The sequence below is a fragment of the Oncorhynchus mykiss genome, chromosome 28 (genome assembly GCF_057628025.1).
Source record: "Oncorhynchus mykiss isolate SJ-2025 chromosome 28, ASM5762802v1, whole genome shotgun sequence".
NCBI classification, from domain to species: domain Eukaryota; kingdom Metazoa; phylum Chordata; class Actinopteri; order Salmoniformes; family Salmonidae; genus Oncorhynchus; species Oncorhynchus mykiss.
Window position 1 is genome coordinate 23,150,126 of NC_143049.1, and position 23,092 is coordinate 23,173,217.

The 23,092-nt window shown below is 39.8% G+C and overlaps 1 protein-coding gene across 16 annotated transcripts in view; it reads right to left on the reverse strand.

The window, feature by feature from the left end:
- Positions 1–1,146: 1,146 nt before the first annotated feature.
- Positions 1,147–23,092, reverse strand: part of LOC110508744 (astrotactin-1) — a 252,083-nt gene continuing 230,137 nt past the window's right edge. For 9 of the 16 annotated variants that reach the window (XM_090226147.1, XM_036965985.2, XM_090226152.1 and 6 more), the window contains 4 exons: positions 16,136–16,271; positions 11,962–12,062; positions 11,552–11,735; positions 3,733–5,326 (listed from right to left, as the gene is read on the reverse strand). In XM_090226147.1, the coding sequence (XP_090082273.1) occupies positions 5,089–5,326; positions 11,552–11,735; positions 11,962–12,062; positions 16,136–16,271 (659 nt within the window). In that variant the 3' untranslated portion in view covers positions 3,733–5,088. Of the gene's footprint in view, positions 5,327–11,551; positions 11,736–11,961; positions 12,063–16,135; positions 16,272–23,092 lie in introns of all 16 variants that reach the window. The other 7 variants (XM_090226150.1, XM_090226154.1, XM_090226153.1 and 4 more) reach the window with 1 other exon arrangement.

Genomic DNA, 23,092 nt, shown 5'->3' on the forward strand with positions numbered 1-23,092 from the left:
AGTGCAAAAGAGGTAGTCCGGGTAGCTATTTGAATAGCTATTTTGCAGGCTTGTTTAGCAGTCTTATGGCTTTGGGGTTGAAGCTGTTCAGGGTCCTCCTGGTTCCAGACTTGGTGCATTGGTACTGCTTACCATGCAGCAGCAGAAAGAACAGTCTGTGGCTGGAGTCTTTGGCAATTTATGGGGCCTTCCTTTGACAACGCCGGGTATATAGGTCCCCGATGGCAGGTAGCTCGACCCCAGTGAATTACTGGGCCATACTCACCACAATCTGTAGCGCCATGCGGTCGGGTGCCTTGCAGTTGCTGTACAAAGTGGTGATGCAGCCAGTCAAGATGCTCTCAGTGGAGCAGCTGTAAAACCTTTTGAGGATCTGAGGGCCCATGACAAATCTTTTCAGCCTCCTGAGGGGGAATAAGTGCTGTCGTGCCCTCTCCACAACTGTGTGGGTGTGTGTGGACGATGTTAATTCCTTAGAGATGTGTACACCAAGGAACTTGAAGCTCTCAATCCTCTCCACTTCAGCCCCATCACTGTGGATGGTGGCACACTTACCTGTCCGTTTCCTGTGTTCCACGCAGGTCTCTAAACTCATCCCTAATGGCTGCCTCATCATCGTTGGTCATACCTGTTGGTGTCATGGGTGAACAGGGAGTACAGGAGGGAACTAAGCACACACCACAGAGGCACCCCTGTATTGATGATCAGCGTGGCGGATGTGTTGTTGCCTACCCTCACCACCTGAGGGCAGCTCGTCAGGAAGTGAAGGATACAGTTGCAGAGGGAGGTGTTCAAGCCCAGGGTCCTAAGCTTGGTGATGAGCATGGAGGGGAGGGACTATGTTGCATGAACAGCGTTCTTACACAGGTATTCCTTTTGTCCATGTGGGTGGGGGTAGTATGGAGTGCAATAGAGATTTGGAGTGGGTCCAGGGTGTCTGGGATGATGGTGTTTATATGAGCCATGACCATCATTTCAAAGCATTTCATGGGTATAGATGTGAGTGCTACAGAAAGATAGTCATTTAGGCAGGTTACCTTGGCGTTCTTGGGCATGTGGACTATGGTGGTCTGCTTGAAACAAGTTGGTATTATGGACCAGGTCAGAGATACGTTGAAAATGTCAGTGAAGACACTTACCAGCTAGTCATATCAAATCAAATAGAATTTTATTGGTCACATACACATATTTAGCAGATGTTTATGCGGCCGTTGCGAAATGCTTGTGTTCCTAGCTCCAACATTGCAGTAGTATCTAACAATTCACAACAATACACACAAATCTAAAAGTAAAAGGATATATATAAATATTAGATCGAGCAATGTCGGAGTGGCATTGACAAAAATTCAGTATAATAGAAAACAGTATATACATATGAGATGAGTAAAGCAGTACGTAAACATGATTAAAGTGACTAGTGTTCCATTATTAAAGTGGCCAGGGATTACAAGTCTATGTATATAGGGCAGCAGCCTCTAAGTTGCAGAGTTGCGTAACCGGGTGGAAGCCGGCTAGTGATGACAAAAGTTTTGGAAAAGCTGGTGAACCAACAGTTCAAAGACTTTCTTTATAATAACTCAGTTTTATCTCAATTCCAGTCGGGTTTTAGAGCCAAGCATAGTACAATTACTGCTGTAAGGTTGTAGGTGATATTCTAGATACTCAGGACATGACAAACCCCTGTGTTTAACTTTCATTGACTTATCGAAGGCCTTCGACACTGTTGACCATGCCCTGATGTTGTATGGACTAAAAAAGGTGGGTTTAAGTGTTGATGCATTGGATTGGTTCCAAAACTACCTTTCTGACAGAACACAGTGTGTAGCTCAGGAGGATATGACATCTGAGTTTCGAAGGCTTGCAAAAGGAGTTCCCCAGGGCTCAATTTTACGTCCGATCCTTTTTACACTGTATATACAGTAAATGATAAAGGCAACACTGTTGACTCTGCAAATCTCCATCTATATGCTAATGACAGAATTATTTATTCTACAGCATCTAATATTCAGAAGGCTTTTCAGGACTTACAGTTGGCATTTGATGTTATTCGAAGGCAGCTTTTCCAATTGAAACTTGTGCCTAATGAAAGGAAAACAAAGTTTATGGTTTTCTCTTCCCTGCAAGTTAACAGATGGAGTCACTTGCAGATTTTAACTATAACAGGCCAGAAAATTGATTGGGTCCCCTCCTATAAGTATTTTGGAATTTGGTTAGATGAAAAGTTGAATTTTAAACATACCTTGACCAAGAAACTGAAGTTGAAATTGGGTTTTTATTTCAGGAACAAATCATGCTTTTCAATGTTAGTCAGAAAATATATTGTTCAAAGCACTTTTTAAAAATCTGTGCTGGATTATGGTGATATTGTCTATTTGCAGGCCTCAGCAAGTACCTTGAAAACTCTGGACACATTGTGCTTTAAGATTTATTACAAATGCTTGATCACTTACCCATCACTGTGATTTGTATGCTATGGTGCAATGGACCTCTCTCTCCACCAGGAAGCTAAAGCACTGGTACACATTTGTGTACAAAGCATTGATGGGACAACTCCCTTCATATCTCTGCTCAGTCACTCAATATAGTCTTTGTTCGCAGTCGCTGCTGTCCATGTCTGTTACTAAGGCTAGAACTGAGATGGGGAAAACATATTTTTCCCATAATGCCCCTTCATCCTGGAACATGCTTCAGAAGATTTGAAAGTTAGGGGATTCAGTGTCTTTGCCTGTTTTTAAGACTCTGATCGACAACACTGTTTGTGATAACTGGAGTTGTTTCTAATCTTCAATTGTATCTTTAACTTGTGACACTTTGTCTTTTGTGTGTATTCTGTATTTTTTTCAGTCTCTCGGTCCCAGCTTAAATGCACTTGTACTGACCTCACCTTCTGGATGATAGCGGTATAAAAAGGGAGGATATGGAGATTGAATATGTCTGTAAACACTCCAGCCAAAAATCTAAATACTGTAAAGTTGCTTAGGAGATAGAAGCAGAGCTACCATACCCGTCGGCGCCACATATTAAAGTCAGCGCATGTTCTAAATACACGTCCTGGTATTCCGTCTGGCCACGTGGCCTTGCGAATATTAACCTAAAGGTCTTACTCACATAGGCTGCTGCGAGCGAGATCACACAGTCGTCTGGAACAGCTGGTTCTCTCATGCATGGTTCAGTGTTGCTTGCCTCGAAGTGAGCATTAAACAGGTTAACATTCACAAGGCTGCGGGACCAGACAGATTACTAGGATGCGTACTCAGAGCATGCGCTGCCCAGCTGGCTGGCTTCACTGACATTTTCAACCTCTCCCTGACTCAGTCTATAATACCTACATGTTTCAAGCAAACCACCATAGTCCCTGTGCCCAAGAACACCAAGGCAACGTGTCTAAATGACTATTGCCCCATAAATGACTATTACCCTACACATCTGTAGAGTTCATGCCCTGGCAAATTGAGGCTGTTCTGAGGGCAAAAAAGGGTGAAATGCAATATTAAGAAGGTGCTGTTTTGTGTTTTGTGCACTCAGTGTATAAGTGAGAAGCTGAGCCGAGACTTAACATGTCTTTTGCCGTTGTTATTTGGTTTAAACCATTGTGTTTGAGGCTCTACAATCCCCAAGAAACATTCCAAACAGTGTGACATTGACTTGAGTTAACTGACTGAAAATGAACTAGGCCTAGACATGGTGACTGATCAGGAAACTTTTTTTTTTGGAACATCCAACGTTCCAACATTTCATAATATATTATTTATTATTCTTTGAAATAGCAAAGATCCAAGGGAAAAAGAGAACATTAGATTAGCCACATAGACATAATAGTATAACATGCTGCTTTTTGTTAGTTTTCATCAGCTTTAGTTTCCATCAGCTTTATGATGTGTATGGTAACAATTCTGATGCACTTCTGATCGATAATAACATTTGTTAAGCCTTATAATCTGTCCATTTTTGTAATCCACTTCATTGTATTGATAAAACAAACCTCTCCATTATTTTGGGAAACAGTCTCAGAACAAACATAATGCAAGCATACACAAAACATGTATACATAATGAATGCTCACACCTCTCATGTGCAAATTGAAACAAAAAAAAGCATACCTATCAATGTCAACCAATGGTTCTCTTAATAAAAGACATATCCTTACAGCTGAGGCCCATTGTTATTAATGTTATAATAGAAATCATTTGTAATACAATATTTACAGAAGCTAACCACTGTGCTGTCATTTGATGCATTGGTGAACCTATGAAAATATCTACAAGCATTTGTTTTCAAGTCCATGTTATGGGGATAACTATTCCATTATCAACGTTTGTGAGGAGCGTAATTGTTATTTTTTTAAAGAAAACAGTTGGCATTTGGTTTATATTAATTGCGTATTGTAGTAAAACACAGGTATCAAAGGTATTAGTGTTTTTACAGGATCACATCATGTATATTCCTAAGACACATACAAATGTTCATTTCTAAACATACTACGGATAAACAATATAAAACATTGAAAGATAGCCATTTGTTGATTTCAGAATGATTAGGAATTCATTGATGTAGCAAATACTGTCATTTGGGTTTGGCAACTTTAACTTTTAACATTTAGAGCCACACTGTACATGACCTCCCAACCTTCTGAAATGACCACTACTGTATATACGGACTGTCTAAATACAAAAGACCTCTGTACAACAGCTTAAATATGAATTTATACTTGAATACTACATTCAACATGTTACAGTAAATTATCTCAATCTTCATAATCCTAATATATACATTTTTGGGGTTCAGGATTGTTGGTGCAACTTCCAAACTTCCAAACGTCCAAAAAGTCTGTCTAAATGCAATTAAGCATTGAGAAAGGTACATGTACACTTTGTTACTGTACATGTGCATTATTGTTATATTTTGCTCTAATAATATTTTAAATAAACCCTCCTCACCTCTCAAACCCACCCTACCTTGAAATCAGGTTCCTATAACAATAAATAAGGGTTAGAACACACAATAATTAAAAAGCAGACATGATGATAATCCCAAAAGCACAATTACACACTTACAAATCCTCAAGACCCATTATTTGCTGTGTGACGTTCAACGCTCTTTGGGCTCCCCATAATCATTGTACATGACTAGCAGGTTCTGTTCGTCGCAGGCCTTTCGCACATCCTGGCCCAGTTCCACCCAGTTGAGACCAAAGGCCTTGGTGTCTGTGTAACGGCAGGACAGGTACTTGAGGGACATCCTGCGCAGGCCGATCTTGGACTCCTGGAGAAGACCCCTGCACCAGCCACTCAGGTCGTCCAGCTGGGAGAGAATCAGGCCAGCTTTCCTACAAAGGAACACAACACTCCTCAGCAAACACACACTACCTTGAAATCAGCTTCCTATAATATTACCTGCCACAGTGCTACACAGTATAGGCATAAAATGCACAGGTGTCTTAACATGGATAACTATTGGTAATTATGACGTATTGTTAACACATTAGTAATATACACAATTGACCTCAAATCAAATTATTTCCAAGGACAAACTGTACATAGACAGGGCCCTAACACAAAAGAAAATGTCTTAAAGCTATAATTCATAGCGGTGAAACCTATATCTATGGGGGGGGTGAAACTGCCACATCAGCTTGCGATATTACAACAACAAAGACGTTACTTCAAACAAGGAACACTGTTTATTCTCCCTCTGATATCATTGCACATCATCACACGAACGATAGAACAGCAGTGTATCTACTAAGTTTTTTTTTACCACGATGCTGGATGCTTACATACTCAAAACAAAAACAATAACAAATGCGCATGGGGCGGCCAGTGGCGCTGTCTCGCCTGTTGTGGATCTCGATTTCTTGTAGAATTATCTCAAAAGAAGAAGAAAAAGTTACATTTATGGAAATACCTAATACACAAATTATGGAATTCTGTCTGGATTGAGGTCAAAGTATTTGGTGTTCTCACCTGAAATTATGCAAATCAAAAGTTGGTTAGAGCGGATCACTCATAAATCACACTCATAAATTCTTCACCCTCATTTTGACACTACATCACAATCCGACAGACACTAACCCCACATCTTCCTTGCAGGAAAAGACTGGGCATTAGGTGGAGTAAATAATTGATTCACTTCTCAGGTCAGTATTTTACTGTTATTCATCTATTTCATAACATGTACAAGGTCTACCCATGTTCAGATAACAGTGACGACATTGGCTGCATTTACACAGGTGGTCCAACTCTGATATTTTTTTCACTAATTGGTCTGTTGACCAATCAGATCAGCTCTGAAAAATATCTGATTTGAAATAATCTGATGTGATTGGTCAAAAGACCAATTAGTGGAAAAAATATCCGATTTGGGCTGCCTGTATAAACACAGCCACTGAAAGTGATGAAGCTGTCTCCATGATAAGTGGCTGACAGAAACAGTAACTGTACAGGATGGAAAGAATGTCTCACTCCTCAGACATGGCTTCACCTCACACACTGGCCAAACCAGGACCACCAAACTGCAATATAAATAGTGAGACGTTTTTGTCGACACACAAAACGTTTTTGGGTAGACTCATACTCTGTTATTAATGAAAAGCACATTATTCTATCTTAATACTGTCATCTCTCCCAAATCCTACATTCAAAGCATTCCTAAGAATATCCACAGAATCCAATGTTTTCGGACATACTGTACCTCTTAACTTGCTATTCTTTGTGACTCATCTGATTGACTCATTGTTTTGTTGTTAGACCAGGCACAGGGTAGAATGAGGACAGCTTGTTAGTGTGCTTTAAGTGTCACAGGGTGAGACTTTCCAAAAAAGGACAATATCACTGTTTCATTGACATACTGTAATGGACTGTCATATTTCCATGTATTTGCATTCAACAGGGGAAACCTAAGCGATGACTGTAATATTATACATCCTCATATTAAGATTTCGTATTTCAAAGTAGGGGCAGGTTCATCAGTTCTCCCTTGAATATTGGATACTACTGTGTCTGTAGCAGAGGAGGGTGGCGAGAGGAGCTATAGGAGGACAGGCTCATTGTAATGGCTGGAATAGAATTGACGGAATGGTACCAAACACATCAAACACATGGAAATAACATTGATTCCATTCCAGCCATTTTGCCCATCCTCCTATAGCTCTTCCCACCAGCCCCCTCTGGTCTGAAGCCTATGTTATGTTTACATAGAGATACTAAGCAACATCCCATTTGCATAAATAGGGCAGAACAACATCTTAAATTCCCACAATTTATCATCTGCAGAGAACTCTTGAGAAAATAATATAACAGTACTTTGAACGATGTTAAAATTCACAGACATATTGAGTCTTTACTAACTAATCAGTGTGTCTGTAGTAGGGATGCTGTCATTTATATCATCGTTCTAAATATATTGTAATGACCTCAATAGATCATGAATGAGAGAATGTCCACAACAGTTCCCTAGTTCTCGAAATGAACGGTTGATTAACCCAGAACTCACACAGGCAACTGTCTGGCCGTAGCCTACGCTGAATAAATCTGATACAACAATAACAGCTATTCAACTCACTGTCGGGACATGAAGAGAGGGATAACAATGCAAGCATGGCAATATAACAGACATGTAGTGCCCAGCCCCCCGCTGTTCTACCAACCACAAGGATGTCTGGCACTGACACATTCCCTTGATTGGCAGACAGTAGGGGACTGGCATGCTGGACCCTGTGAAACCACACAACAATACATTTTTTTCGAATACCTTGCCACATTTCAGTGGTTTAAGGAATTTAGATATTTATTTACTTAAAACAAAAACCTTCAGGTTTGTTATGCTTTAATTTGTCAAGAAATAAGTATTTGGGCTTCAAATAGCAACGGTTGTCACCATAAATCCCAGCAGGTATAGAAGAGGAAAATGGCCTCACATTTCCGAGGTACAGTACACTTCGGAGATATCTCACTCTGTCAGGGCCCCTCTTTCAAATCTTCTTGACTCAGACAGCCACAGAGACCAGGGACTTGACCAAAAGAGCATCCATGATGCTAGGAAACCACCACTATGATGACTCTGTCTCTGTGTTACACAGATATACTATATGTAGCGATACGATAACTTTATTGTCCATTTAAATACATTTTATGAATGCATGCATTTTCATGTGTTGCGTGAACGTAAACGGTTGGACTTTTATGGTACAGTACTAGTATATACATTGCTGTCTATACCCAACAAACAGTTATGGGGTATATGTGTTGGTAAGACAGTCCACAACATGAGCTAATGGAAGAGTAATTGTGGTAATGTCTGAGGAAAATCTCCGTAACTCCTAAACAGCCTTGATGAAATAAGGCCCTTTTTAACAAAAAAAATGAAAAATCACAACAACATGAGCTCCACTTATCATGTCATCAAGCGAAATCCAACCATAACAATACTTAGCATCGCAGGCAATTGCCTGATTAGGATGTGTCAGAAAAATAACTGTCAGTTCTCAGGCTGTAAAGGCAAGGAGACAGAGGGGGAGTGCAATACTCATGATAGGATTTTCTCCTACCAAGCCAACATCTAACATTTCTAAGTCAACATCCAGCCTCATGCCTTTAGTGATGGGTAGTAACATAGCGATGACAAGATTGGGACATGGAGAGAAGTGTCGGGCTCAGGAGACAGACTTTGTCAGTTTATGTTTGGCTTGAACATCACACAATTTAGCAGGAAAAAGAAACCAGAACGTTCTCTGACAGGGGCCAACCTAACTCGTCAGTGAGATATGATATGTACAAAAGTTGGGAGTGGAATATTTCCAATGCTTTATAAAGATCGATCCATTACTTCACCAGTTTATTTTAACATATTGTTTACTCTGCTGAAACAAGTTTACATTTAGTCAGGGGCTGAGTGGGTGACTATTATCTGTATTTTGACTAGCTAATGAAAATTTGAATGGTCCACAGTGTTTGTGACAGGGTAACCCAAGTGAATTGGAGGATTTCATAACAAGGGAAGTCATTTCTGGAGACAAGCCCTGTTACAGGCAATGTTGTCTGCTTTGTATTGGTGTGTGTGGAAACCAAAATCTCATTGTTTTGATTCAAATGGTACATTGATCCTTTCAGAACTGCTAGAGAGGCAGGGGGAATGGAACAAGTAAACAAGTGATGGGGGGTCTCCAATTATAGGAACCTCCTGGTCTTCTCCAGGAGCCCAACGCACCCAACACATAAGGTCCATTGCAAACTGTGTCTAATCATGTTATTCTTACTCTAATTCTAAAGAATACATTACAAATACATCTCTTCAGTAACGCCTAAAGCACAATGACATTTCCTGAGACAGCAGGCTTACACAATCACAACACACCATAACAACATGGAAAATCCTGCCCAACATGCTAACAAGCTAACAATAGTTTTAAAGTATGGAGCAACTTATAAGGTAGATATCTATCTACACGCTCTCCTCCTCTCACCTTTTCTCTTCGCTTGTAGATTTCAGGCCAAACCTACATATCATGACCGCTAACTGCTACACAAAGCCTACATCGTTTTCATGTCATAGTCAACATAGCTACTAGAACTAACGCGTTAGTAAACCCTCTACAATCATGCAGTATAGTGTACAGTCAGCAGCAAGCAGTTTAGCAGTTACATCGGTGGGCCCCGGTGGCAACAAATTAATAAAACGAAAAACTTACCTTGACTTGGAAGATTTCCAGTGTTGGATAGCCATAGCCAGCTAGCTAACATAGCATCCCTCTCTGTTTGAGCCAGGTTTTTGATTAGGCCAAACTAGCTAGCTGTATTTCATGCTAGCTAAGTAAGTGAAAGTGAAAAAATATATACTATGAAATATAGCTCTCTCTCTCTCTTGCGTCTCCTTAATTTTGGATAAAATTAATTTGTTCAAAACTGTTCAACTATTGTCTTTCTCTCTTTTTGAGTCAACTACTCACCACATTTTATGCACTGACGTGCTAGCTAGCTGTAACTTATGCTTTCAGTACTAGAATCCTTCTCTGATCCTTTGATTTGGTGGACAACATGTCAGTTTATGCTGCAATAACTCTGATAGGTTGGAGGACTTCCTCCGGAAGTTATCATAATTACTGTGTAAGTCTATGGAAGGGAGTGAGAACCATCAACTTCCTAGGTTTTGTATTGAAGTCAATGTACCCAGGGGAGTACGGAAGCTAGCTGTCCTCCAGCTACACCATGGTGGTACCCTACAGAGTTCTGTTGAGGCTACTGTAGAACTTAATTGCAAAACAGTGTGTTTTAATCAATTCTTTGGTGACATGAATATATTTAGTTCAGTTTTATCTAAAAAAGGATCACTTTTTTAATGTTTCACTATTTACATTTTTCAGAAATTCACTGAGGAGGATGGTCTTCCCCTTCCTCCTCTGAAGAGCCTCCAATGGTTGAAATCTTCCTAGAAGTGACACATGGTTGACGGAAAGACATGTCAAAATGATTGAATGAAAGTTTGGCACTTTAGCGAGCCTTTATTCATATAAAGAAAATCATATGTATTGAATTCTCCACGTGTTCTATATTAAAGAGTACTGCGTTTCATATAACAGGCTTTTAAAATTCAATATTGGTGCAAAGTTACTCTTCTCGTGGAATGACCCAGCCAGTGCAGCCACCCTCCTTAACACTATAATGGTGTTTAGTGAGATAATGTCCAATTGATTACTAGGTTAATCTAAACCCATGTTTATAGTCCCCCGACCCTCACCTCAAATGCACTTACTTTGGTGCTTTCTTGACATGAATCATCCCTCTGAAAATTGGGGGCTGTTAATGTAAGTGTATTTTAATGGAACACTTCAGAAGCAAACCAATTACATCAACGCTTCCAATATGGGCTCGATTAAAAACAACCTTTAATTTGAAACTAAGGCCCTGATTCGGAGTTTGCAGTCGAAGACGTCTTAATCAGTTTCACCTGCTTCACCGTGCATCTACCAGCAACCTTACCTACACATTTTAATTCGGACACATGGCTCTGTTTATAAAGCATTTAGCTACAATTTCACATTACAATACTTATCTGCACTGAGTAACCAGTAAGGGGATAGTGGAGGCCTTCCTGCTTGCTGTAAATTGACAGACGAATGTCAGAGGTACAATTGTCTCCAATCATTTTGAATTAATTTCCACATTACCTAATTCACGCAAACTATGTCTACAATCAAAGCCTGTATTTGGAATCAATTATTGACCCGTCTGTGTTAAAAACACATCCAAAATGACTTACAAAAATCAAGAGTCTCAACAACCACCCATGGAGAGAGAGAGAGAAGAGAGAGAGAAGAGAGAGAGAGAGAGAGAGAGAGAGAGAAGAGAGAGAGAGAGGAGAGAGGAGAGAGGAGAGAGGAGAGAGGAGAGAGGAGAGAGGAGAGAGGAGAGAGGAGAGAGGAGAGAGGAGAGAGGAGAGAGGAGAGAGGAGAGAAGAGAGAGAGAGAGAGAGAGAGAGAGAGAGAGAGAGAGAGAGAGAGAGAGAGAGAGAGAGAGAGAGAGATCAGATCAGATCAGATCTGGGCCCCAGTTCATACCTGGGCCCCAGTTCATCCTCGCATCTCCAGGTGAACTCTCCGAAGCTCTCGTAACGCTGGTTGTAGTGGTAGAGTACACGGTGCAGGGTGGGAGAGCCCAGTTCCATCAGCGCATTGTAGGCCGTCTGCTGCTCCTTGCCACTTGTGTAACCATTGAACAAGTTGTAGATCTTGTCTGAAATCTCTGCAACAACACAGATCTGATCTCAGTACTGTATATGGAGCCAAGACATAAAATAAAATGTTATTGGTCAACATACACATATTTAGCAGATGTTTTTGCGGGTGTAGTTAAATTCTTTACATGTGTGTCTCTACAAGTTTTCAGATTGGTAACTACTGTTAGAAAATGTGTCTAAAAACCAAGATACGGGTACAGAAACTGTCCATCCATGCATGAGAAATCCCACCTTGTGCTTTGACGTCATCCACAGCAGGACAGGGGGTCTTGATGGTGACCTCACTAGGACTGGAGCGACGGCCTGTGTTGTCCACTGCCCAGAGCCTAAACCTGAAAACCAACATATATGACTAGTGTTAGTTCATTGCAATGAGAGTGCATGCTACAGCAATAATGTGTGCAACTGCTAACTAGTGCTTCAGGTTTTGAAAATAAAAATGACCCTGAATAAAGTGGTGGAAATTAGATGCATTCAATGTTATTGTGACAAAATCATTACATTTTCTGATTGACTGTTGTAATGTGATAAAACTGCTAATAAAATCTGACAATAGGATAAATTTACAAAACAAGTGCGTGGATGTTAACATTTACTTGAAGCATATCGCCATCTAGTGGAAGGAAACATTAACAACTACCACCTGCAGTGGTATCTGTGAAATAGTGTATTTTGTCTACCCCAAATAAATGTACTGTATGTATCCATGGTTCCGAATACAATACAATACAGCCTGACCAACAAGGCACTTAGATCACTGTCCAGTGTCAAGACAATAAGATAAATGAAATAATGTGTAAAATTAGGTTTCCTTTTTGGAACCTACAGAGCCGGTATTTTTACATTTTCAAAGCTGAACTGAAAGATTTCGCGAATACACTTCTAAAGAAGTAATCAAGCATTTCGCTAACTGTACAGCACAGGTATAGAGAGATTTAATGATAAAAGGAAATATTTTGAAAATAACTGAATTTGCCTGTTGTAACAACTGTGCTGAACAGCCTGCCAACAAGGAGACTGACCAGAAGCAAAATTATGTCAAGATAAAAGACATATGTTTTTGGTTGGGATATTCCTATTCCTATACATCAGAACCATTTGAAGAGACAATGTGCTCAAGCTGAGGGTTTCTCCCACTCCCTCCTTTGTGTAATCTTTTCAGTGTGTCTACCCCATTTGCAGAGCGTGTGTGAGGTAAGTGGCTGCATGTGTGGAGTTAGGGAGCTGAGTGTGAGTGCCAAAGGAGGGAGGGGGAGGTGGAGGGGTGCCGGAGGAACTTATATCTCTCAGAGCATGGCCCAATTCATTACACCGACTGACCCTAAACACACAGTCAAGCGTTCCATGCGGTCATTACATACTGGCCACCAGGCAGCACAACATTGACCTCACATGGGACTTCCTCAGTGGTGAGTTTACATCACCACAATATCATCTTGCAGTACTACAACCACCGGAGCAATGCAGACTGTAATGTCCAGTAGCACAGAAACAGAATAACCATAAGCTGCTTTCATTACACCCGGCAATGACCTCACTTAACTCCTCACGTTTCCCGGAAAGTGAATTGATTTTTCCTAATATCGAATTCAACAATATCATTTTTTTCAAATTTTTGGGAGAAAATACACAATACCTCCCAAATAGTTTGTTTTCGTGGTTTATTATTTAGCCATTTATAAACATTAGAGGTCATTATAATATAAATCCAGGGTAAATGTTGAATTTTGTGATAAAAAAAAATATATATATGTATATTGAAATAACACCTCAAATAGTGCACATTTTGTCAAGAACAAGGCCTTTCTCTGTCATGTTTGTCTGCACACCTAATCTGTTGATCTTGTGATTCTTGTTTCTGCTATTAGCATTAAGTGCTCCGTTTACGCACTTTCAAGCTGTTCCAAAGCATGAGCTACTTCCCCAGCTGTCTGAACCATATTTTAAAAAAAAACAATTTGAACCTTAAAAAAGTACATACACATGACTGGGGAGTGATTCCAGGCTCTACCTTGCACAAACTGGATGTTGTTCCCTTCATTTAGACTGTGATAACATCGACACGTATGTACACATCCACGGAACATCAAGGGCAAGGCTTCCCTCAGTGCAATACACAACAGTGTTATAATATGGTGTAAAAGTTCTAGGAGATATGCTTTCCCATGATCTGCATTTACCCTAAGAAGAATAGCTAGCTAGTTTGATATTATCCATTAACCAATCTTCATATTGTGCAATTCCTCAAATTAATAATTTTCCATTTTCCGTTGTTGTCTTTTTCTTGGAAATCTTACATTCAAGTCACTGCTTGCTAAAACAAGTTCGAAGGAGACAAGCAATGTGTTTACAAGTTGGTTAAGTATATTTTACGTATTTATCTGAGTGGTGATAATGACGATATAGTATTTTTAATTTGAAGATTTTATTTCCAAAATGCTATATCCACCATTTTTTTGCATTTGTGTTAGCTCATGTGTGTGTAAAATATTTATTTTCTCAGATTTTTTATTCATATATTTAGGTGGGTATTAAAATGTTTTTTTTTGTTGGCAACATATCTATATATCCATTGTTTAGCTGGAATGAAATGTTCATATACTGTATTGACTGTGATATATGGTGGTCTTACCTAGCTATCTTAAGATGAATGCACTAACTGTAAATCGCTCTGGATAAGAACATCTGCTAAATGACTGAACTGTCAAATGTAAAGGTTTTACATATAGATCTCAAATTACTGGTTTGATTCATAAAAAAATATATATGTTTATATTGATGTCACAAATGTATCATTTGTACAGTTTGTTGTTTTTATGTAGTTATTTGTTACATTTGACTGTGTAAAACCTAGCAGTACAACTTATTTCTCTGAGAGTGAGGCAGCTATATAGCATTTTGCAAAAAAACATGATTATTTCTCTTGAATTAAACCATCAAGTGATAGATTTCCAACAAATACATGAATGTCATTGAAAAACCCCTGACATGATTAGATAGTGAAAAAAAACATTAAAAATATGTTATCTAAAGGGGCAATCTGTAGTTGCTACATCCAGTTTTGGACAAATAAATTAATGATATACGGTGCCTTCGGAAAGTATTCAGACCCCTTGACTTTTTTCACATTTTGTTAGGTTGCAGCCTTATTCTAAAATTGATTAAATCATTTTTTTTCGCAGTAGGGATGGTGCCAGGTTTTGTGCAGACGTGACGCTTGGCATTCAGTCCAACGAGTTGAATCTTGGTTTCATCAGACCAGAGAATCTTGTTTCTCATGGTCTGAGAGTCCTTTAGGTGCCTTTTGGCGAGCTCCAAGTGGGCTGTCATGTGCCTTTTATTGAGGAGTGGCATCTGTCTGGCCACCCTGCCACATATATCCGATTGGTGGAGTGCTGCAGAGATGGTTGTCCTTCTGGAAGGTTCTCCCATCTACACTGAGGAACTCTAGAGCTCTGTCAGAGTGACCATCGAGGTCTTGGTCACCTCACTGACCAAGGCCCTTCTCCCCCGATTGCTCAGTTTGGACGGGCGGCCAACTCTAGGAAGAGTCTTGGTGGTTCCAAACTTCTTCCATTTAAGAATGATGGAGGCCACTGTGTTCTTGTAGGCCTTCAATTTTGATGAAATGTTTTGGTACCCTTCCCCAGATCTGTGCCTCGACACAATCCAAAGCTCCACGGACAATTCCTTCGACCTCATGGCTTGGTTTTCTCTTTGACATGTACTGTCAACTGTGGGACCTTATATAGACAGGTGTGTGCTTTTCCAAATCATGTCCAATCAATTGAATTTACCACAGGTGGACTTCAATCAATTTGTAGAAACACCTCAAGGATGATCAATGGAAACAGGATGCATCTGAGCCCAATTTTGAGTCTCATAGCAAAGGGTCTGAATACTTATATAAATGTGATATTTCTGTTTAAAAAAAATACAAATGTGAAAAAAATGTCCTATTTCTGTTCTTTGGATTATATACGGAGGATCCAGCACCCAATTTAAGTTTATATACTGTAAGGTGGAGTCAAGCACCTTGTTTATCTCTTCATATACCCCATGAGATCCCACAATATAAGGTTATTTTTCTCCAATGTTTGTACATTTTGTAAATGTAAAGAAATACTGTATGGCCTCAAAACATGGTTAAAACAATACATGTAATATCATGGATGGGCAGTTCTTTCATTCATATCTCTGTCTATTAATCTGAGAGTGGCTACATTTCTACAGGCCCATTCCTAAGCTTTTTATCAAAACAGAGGCGGGGTGCCTACTTTGTTGTTGTTTCAACTGTAAAACAATAAAAGCTAATTTACCAACATTTCTGAAAATTGATATATAGCATTTTGGAAAGAAACCCCACAAGAGATAAGCATCCATTCATAATGCTACAGCAACTTACATGTATGTTGTGTCTGGCTCCAGGCAGCGGATGATCATGCTCACGGAGGAGGTCAAGAGGTCAGGGATATCCCCAAGCATCACACACGGAGACTTGGCCCCAGACAGGATGTCATCCACAAAGCTCAACATCGTCTCTGTACGGGAGGAAATCCAATTCATCAAATAATCAGTGACATCATGTGTTGACTAGAGAGGATATTTGCACCTGCAAACATCACAAATAGTAATTCATAGCAACGGTTCTTGAAGGAGACAAGACAACGTTTTCGTATAGTACTTTATAATTCTTCAAATCCATAGGCTAATATCTAAGGCTTTTACATTTTCAGTTTGGGGCACATTAGGAACATGTATGCGTACTGTCAGCCGCCATCACAACGTCTCCACAGAAACACTACTCTGTGAGCTCAAATAATATACAGTGCAGACTTCACTTTTTCAAAATGTTGTTACGTTAGAGCTGTATTCTAAAACTGATTTTTTTTCCTTCACCAATCTACACATAATACCCCACGATAACAAAGTGCAAACAGGTTTTTAGAATTTTTATCAAATTTATTAAAAATATAAAACTGGGGCCTAAGACACTGCATCGCAGTGCTAGCTGTGCCACTAGAGATTCTGGGTTCGAGTCCAGGCTCCGTCGCAAATGGCCGCGACCGGGAGAACCATGGGGCGGCGCACAATTGGCACATTGTCGTCCAGGTTATGGCGAGGGTTTGGCAGGCAGGTGTGTCCTTGTCCCATCGCGCACTAGCGACTCAGTGCACGCCGACACGGTCGCACAGGTGTACGGTGTTTCCTCTGACACATTGGTGCGGCTGGCTTCCGGGTTAAGTGGGCATTGTGTCAAAGAAGCAGTGCGGTTGGGCTGTGTTTCAGAGGACGCATGGCTCTTGACCTTCGCCTCTCCCGAGTCCGTACGGGAGTTGCAGTGAATAGACAAGACTGTAACCAATTGGATACCATAAAAAATTGTGGAGAAAAAAGTGTGAAAAAAATCATAATAATAATAAAAAAACAAGTATTAGGACCCTTTGCTATGAGACACAAAATTGAGCTCAGGTGCATCCTGTTTCCATTGATCATCCTTGAGATGTTTCTACAACTTGATTGGATTCCACCTGTGGTAAATTCAATTGATGGGACATGATTTGGAAAGACACACACCTGTCCCACAGTTGACAGTGCATGTCAGAGCAAAAACCAAGCCATGAGGTTGAAGGAATTGTCCGTAGAGCAGGATAATGTCGATCTGGGGAAGGGTACTAAAACATTTCATCAGCATTGAAGGTCCACAAGAACACATTGGCCTCCATAATTCTTAAATGGAAGAAGTTTGGAAGCACCAAGACTCTTCGTAGAGCTGGCCGCCTGGCCAAACTGAGCAATCGCGGGAGAAGGGCCTTGGTCAGGGAGGTGACCAAGAACTCGATGGTCACTCTGAAAGAGCTCCAGAGTCCCCTTTGGAGATGGGAGAACTTTCCAGAAGGACAACCATCTCCGCAGCAATCCACCAATCAGGCCTTTATGGTAGAGTGGCCAGACGGAAGCCACTTCTCAGTAAAAGCAGTGGTGGAAAAAGTCATACTTGAGTAAAAGTATAGATACCTTAGTAGAAAGTTACTCAAGTAAAAGTGAAAGTCAGCCAGTAAAATACTACTTGAGTAAAAGTCTAAAAGTATTTGATTTTAAATATACTTATGTATCAGCAGTAAAAGTATAAATAATTTAAAATGTCTTATATTACGCAAAGCAGAGAGCACCATTTTCTTGTTTTTAAAATGTATGGATAGCCAGGGGCACACTCCAACACTCAGACATTATTTACAAAAGATGCATTTTTGTTTAGTTAGTCCGCCAGGGCAAAGCAATAGGTATGACCACGTCTTCTCTCGATAAGTGCTTCAAAATGTAACAAGTACTTTTGGTTGTCAGGGACAATGTATGGAGTAAAAAGTACAGTATTTTCTTCAGGAATGTAATGAAGTAAAAGTAAAAGATGTCAAAAATATCAATAATAAAGTAAAGTACAGATACCCAAAAATACTACTTAAGTAGTACTTTAAAGTATTTTTACTTAAGTACTTTACAGCACTGAGTAAAAGGCACATGACAGGCCATTTGGAGTAAGCCAAAAGACACCTAAAGGACTCTCAGACCATGGGGAACAAGATTCTCTGGTCTGATGAAACCAAGATTGAACTTTTTGGCCTGAATGCCAAGCATCACATCTGGAGGAAGCCTGGCACAATCCCTACGGTGAAGCATGGTGGTGGCAGCATCATGCTGTGGGGAAACTAGTCAGGATCAAGGGAAGATGAACTGAGTAAAGTACAGAGAGTTCCTTGGTGAAAACCTGCTCCAGAGCACTCAGGACCTCAGACTGGGGTGAAGGTCCACTTTCCAACAGGACAACGACCCTAAGCCCACAGCCAAGACAGCGCAGGAGTGGCTTCGGGACAATTCTCTGAATGTCCTTGAGTGGCACTGCCAGAGCCCAAACTTGACCCCGATCAAACATTTCTGGAGAGACCTGAAAATAGTTGTGCAGAGACGCTCCCCATCAAAACTGACAGAGCTTAAAAGGATCTGCAGAGATGAATGGGAGAAACTCCCCAAATAAATATGGGCCAAGCTTGTAGGGTCATACCCAAGAAGACTTGAGGCTGTAATCGCTGCCAGAGTTGCTTCAACAAAGTTCTGAGTAAATGGTCTGGATACTTAAGTAAATGTCATATTTCAGTTTTTTTTACACACTTACGGTCAAAAGTTTTAAAACACCTACACATTCAAGGGTTTTTCTTTATTTTTACTATTTTCTACATTGTAGACTCATAGTGAAGACATCAAAACTATGAAATAAAACATATGGAATCATGTAGTAACCGAAAAAGTGTTAAACAAATCAAAATATATTTGAGATTCTTCAAATAGCCACCCTTTGCCTTGATGACAGCTTTGCACACTTTTGGCATTCTCTCAACCAGCTTCATGAGGTTGTCATCTAGAATCCATTTCAATTAACAGGTGTGCCTTCTTAAAAGTTAATTTGTGGAATTTCATTCCTTCTTAAAAACTTCTTATGGCTGGGGGCAGTATTGAGTAGTTTGGATGAATAAGGTGCCCAGAGGTGCCCAGAGTAAACTGCCTGCTACTCAGTCCGAGAAGCTAAGATATGCATATTATTAGTATATTTGGATAGAAAACACTCTGAAGTTTCTAAAAATTATTTGAATGATGTCTGTGAGTATAACATATGGAAGGCAAAAACCTGAGGAAAAAATTTCAACCAGGAAGTGGGAAATCTGAGGTTTGTAGATTTTCAACTCATTGCCTATCGAAGATACAGTGGGATATTGGTCATATTGCACTTCCTAAGGCTTCCACTAGATGTCAACAGTCTTTAGAACCGTGTTTGATGCTTCTACTGTGAAGTGGGGGCGAATGAGAGGGCAATGAGTCAGAGGTCTGCCAGAGAGCCACGAGCTCTATTCCATTACATTTCTGAAGACAAAGGAATTCTCCAGTTGGAACACTATTGAAGATTTTTGTTAAAAACATCCTAAATATTGATTCTATACATCGTTCGACATGTTTCTACGGACTGTAACAGAACTTTTTGACTTTTCGTCTGCTCCTAGTGATCACGCGCCATGAATTTGGATTTGTGAACTGAATGCGCTAACAAAAGGAGGTATTTGGACATAAATTATGGACATTATTGAACAAAACAAACATTTATTGTGGAACTGGGATTCCTGGGATTCCTTGATGAAGATCATCAAAGGTAAGTGAATATTTATAATGCTTTTTCTGACTTCTGTTGACTACACAACATGACGGATATCTGTTTGGGTTGTTTTGGTCTCTGAGCGCCGTAAAGTTTTTTTGAAATCTGACACAGCGGTTGCATTAAGTAGAAGTGTATCTATAGTGGTGCATAATAGTTGTATATTTTATCAATGTTTATTATGAGTATTTCTGTAAATTGATGTGGCTCTCTGCAAAATCACCAGATGTTTTGGAACTACTGAACGTAACGCGCCAATGTAAACTGAGATTTTTTTTATATAAATATGAACTTTATCGAACAAAACATACATGTATTGTGTAACATGAAGTTCTATGAGTGTCATCTGATGAAGATCATCAAAGGTTAGTGATTAATTTATCTCTTTCTGCTTTTTGTGACTCCTCTCTTTGGCTGGAAAAATGGCTGTGTTTTTCTGTGACTTGGCTCTGACCTAACATAATCGTTTGGTTTGCTTTCGCTGTAAAGCCTTTTTGAAAATCAGACACTGTGGTGGGATTAACAAGAAGTGTATCTTTAAAATGGTGTAAAATACATGTATGATTGAAGAATTTTAATTATGATATTTTTCTTGTTTTGAATTTGGCGCCCTGCACTTTCACTGGCTGTTGTCATATTAATCCCGTTAGCGGGATCTCAGCCCAAAGAAGTTAATGCATTTGAGCCAGATGAAACTGGCTCCCATGAGGACCGCCACAGGAAAGGAAGACCCAGAGTTACCTCTGCTGCAGAGGATAAGTTCATTAGTTACCAGCCTCAGAAATTGCAGCCCAAATAAATACTTCACAGAGGTCAGGTAATAAACACATCTCAACCACTGTTCAGTTGAGACTGCGTGAATCAGTCCTTCAAGGTCTAATTTCTGCAAAGAAACCACTACTAAAGGACAAGAAAAGACTTGCTTGGGCCAAGAAACACGAGCAATTGACATTAGACCGGTGGACATTTGTCCTTTGGTCTGGAGTCCAAAATGGAGATTTTTGGTTCCAACCGCTGTGTCTTTCTGAGACGCGGCGTGGGTGAACGGATCATCTCCACATGTGGATTTCCCACTGTAAAGCATGGAGGAGGAGGTGTGATGGTTCTTTGCTGGTGATTGATGTAGAATTCAAGGCACACTTAACCAGCATGGCTACCACAGCATTCTGCAATGATATGCCATCCCATCTGGTTTGGGCTTAGTGGGACTATCATTTGTTTTTCAATGGGACAATGATCCCAAAACACACCTCCAGGCTGTGTAAGGGCTATTTTACCAAGAAGGAGAGTAATGGAGTGCTAGCATAAGATGACCCGACCAAACTGAGATGGTTTGGGATAGGTTGGACCACAGAGTGAAGGAAAAGCAGCCACAAGTGCCCAGCATATGTGGGAACTCCTTCAAGACTGTTGGAAAAGTTTTCCAGGTGAAGCTGGTTGAGAGATTGCCAAGAGTGTGCAAAGCTGTCATCAAGGCAAAGGGTGGCTTTTTGAAGAATCTCAAATATAAAATACACTTTTTTGGTTACCACATGATTCCATATGTTTTATTTCATAGTTTTGATCTCTTCACTATTATTCTACAATGTAGAAAATAGCAAAAATAAATAAAAACCCTCTAAAACTTTTGACCAGTGGTGTACATTTACAAATATTTCTAAAAGCCTGTTTTTGCTTTGTGATTATGATTGATGAGGGGAAAAAAATCAAATTTAATACATTTTACAATAAGGCTGTAACTAACAAAATGTAGAAAAAGTTATGGGGTGTGAATACTTTCCAAATGCACTGTACCATGCTTGTTCTCATTAAGGAGTGGCAGGAAAGGTGTTTTTCCAGCTGGGTTGCATGTGTCAAAGGGCATTTGCTATGGGCCTATGCATTTCAGCTCACTGGGAAAGATATTCTCTGAGGTGGTCATCCTGTATGACCTCCCTGAATCCTGCTCAACCCGTATGGGTCACCAATTGGTAAAAACATTGGGTCAGGTAACAGTGAAAACATCACCGAAAAAAGACAGCTGTCACTGAGAAATATTTCACTTGCACAGAGACCTACAAAGAAGCGTGGATTTAAACACAGGAAGATGGAAATGAAAAGTGACATTGTGAAGGATTGTACCACTTAGCATATTAATTGCTAGAATTGGAATATCTGTCTAGCGTAAAGAAAGTACTGTTTAGAGCCCATTGGGAAGGGACGCTGGAAATACATTAAGTTGCACTTAAGTTGGCTCGCATATTCTTTAGGCAAGTCACTATTTAACTAGGAAAGTCAGTTAAGAACACATTTTTATTTTCAATGATGGCCTACAGGGGAACAGTGGGTTAACTACCTTGTTCAGGGGCAGAATGACAGGGATTCGATCCAGCAACCTTTCGGTTACTGGCCCAACGCTCTGACCACTAGACTACCTGCCTAGTGGTTAGAGGGTTGGATGCTGTTTTGTTCTAAGGAAACAAATGTAAAACGTTTCTATTCTTTTATGGGATTAAGAATACAGTAAGAGTTCATATTTGTTTAAATTTCCACTTCATGACAACATACTGTAGATAACCATCTGTCATATACTTTGAAATATAAAACCACTCTAAAACTACTTTTGATGCTTCCTCTGAAGGGTTGTCTCTCAAAAAGATACAAAAATTGACTAAAATAATCAAATATGGCTATGCGCAGACCTGATTGTTGACATTGTTGACAAATGGAGAACAAATATATATTTTGGCAATGTACTGCAGATATTTTATGTGAGCTGGATCTATTTGTTTAGTTAAAAATCTTTCTAGCTTAGGGTACTTCATTTAACTAAATGTACTAACCATACTACATATGATTTAAAACATAGTGTTTAGTAAAAATGTAGGCTGTGAGCAACACATATCAACATTCAAGGCTTATCCAAACTGACAAGAAGGTTGTTCCCTGCCATTTGTTCATTTTGGTACAGCCTGTCCCCTTATCTGATTTTCAGCTGTTGTCAAAGGTGGGTCTGAAAATAAATGTTTTGTCCTCGATAGATTGGTTCATTGTTTAGCAACAAAACTGACACACGTGCAACGATGTGGCAAAACAGACAGGGTTGGCTTAGATTGTTGACAACCTGTAAACTACATTTCGTCTCGAATGTTTATTGAAAATATAAATGCATTTGCACTATGA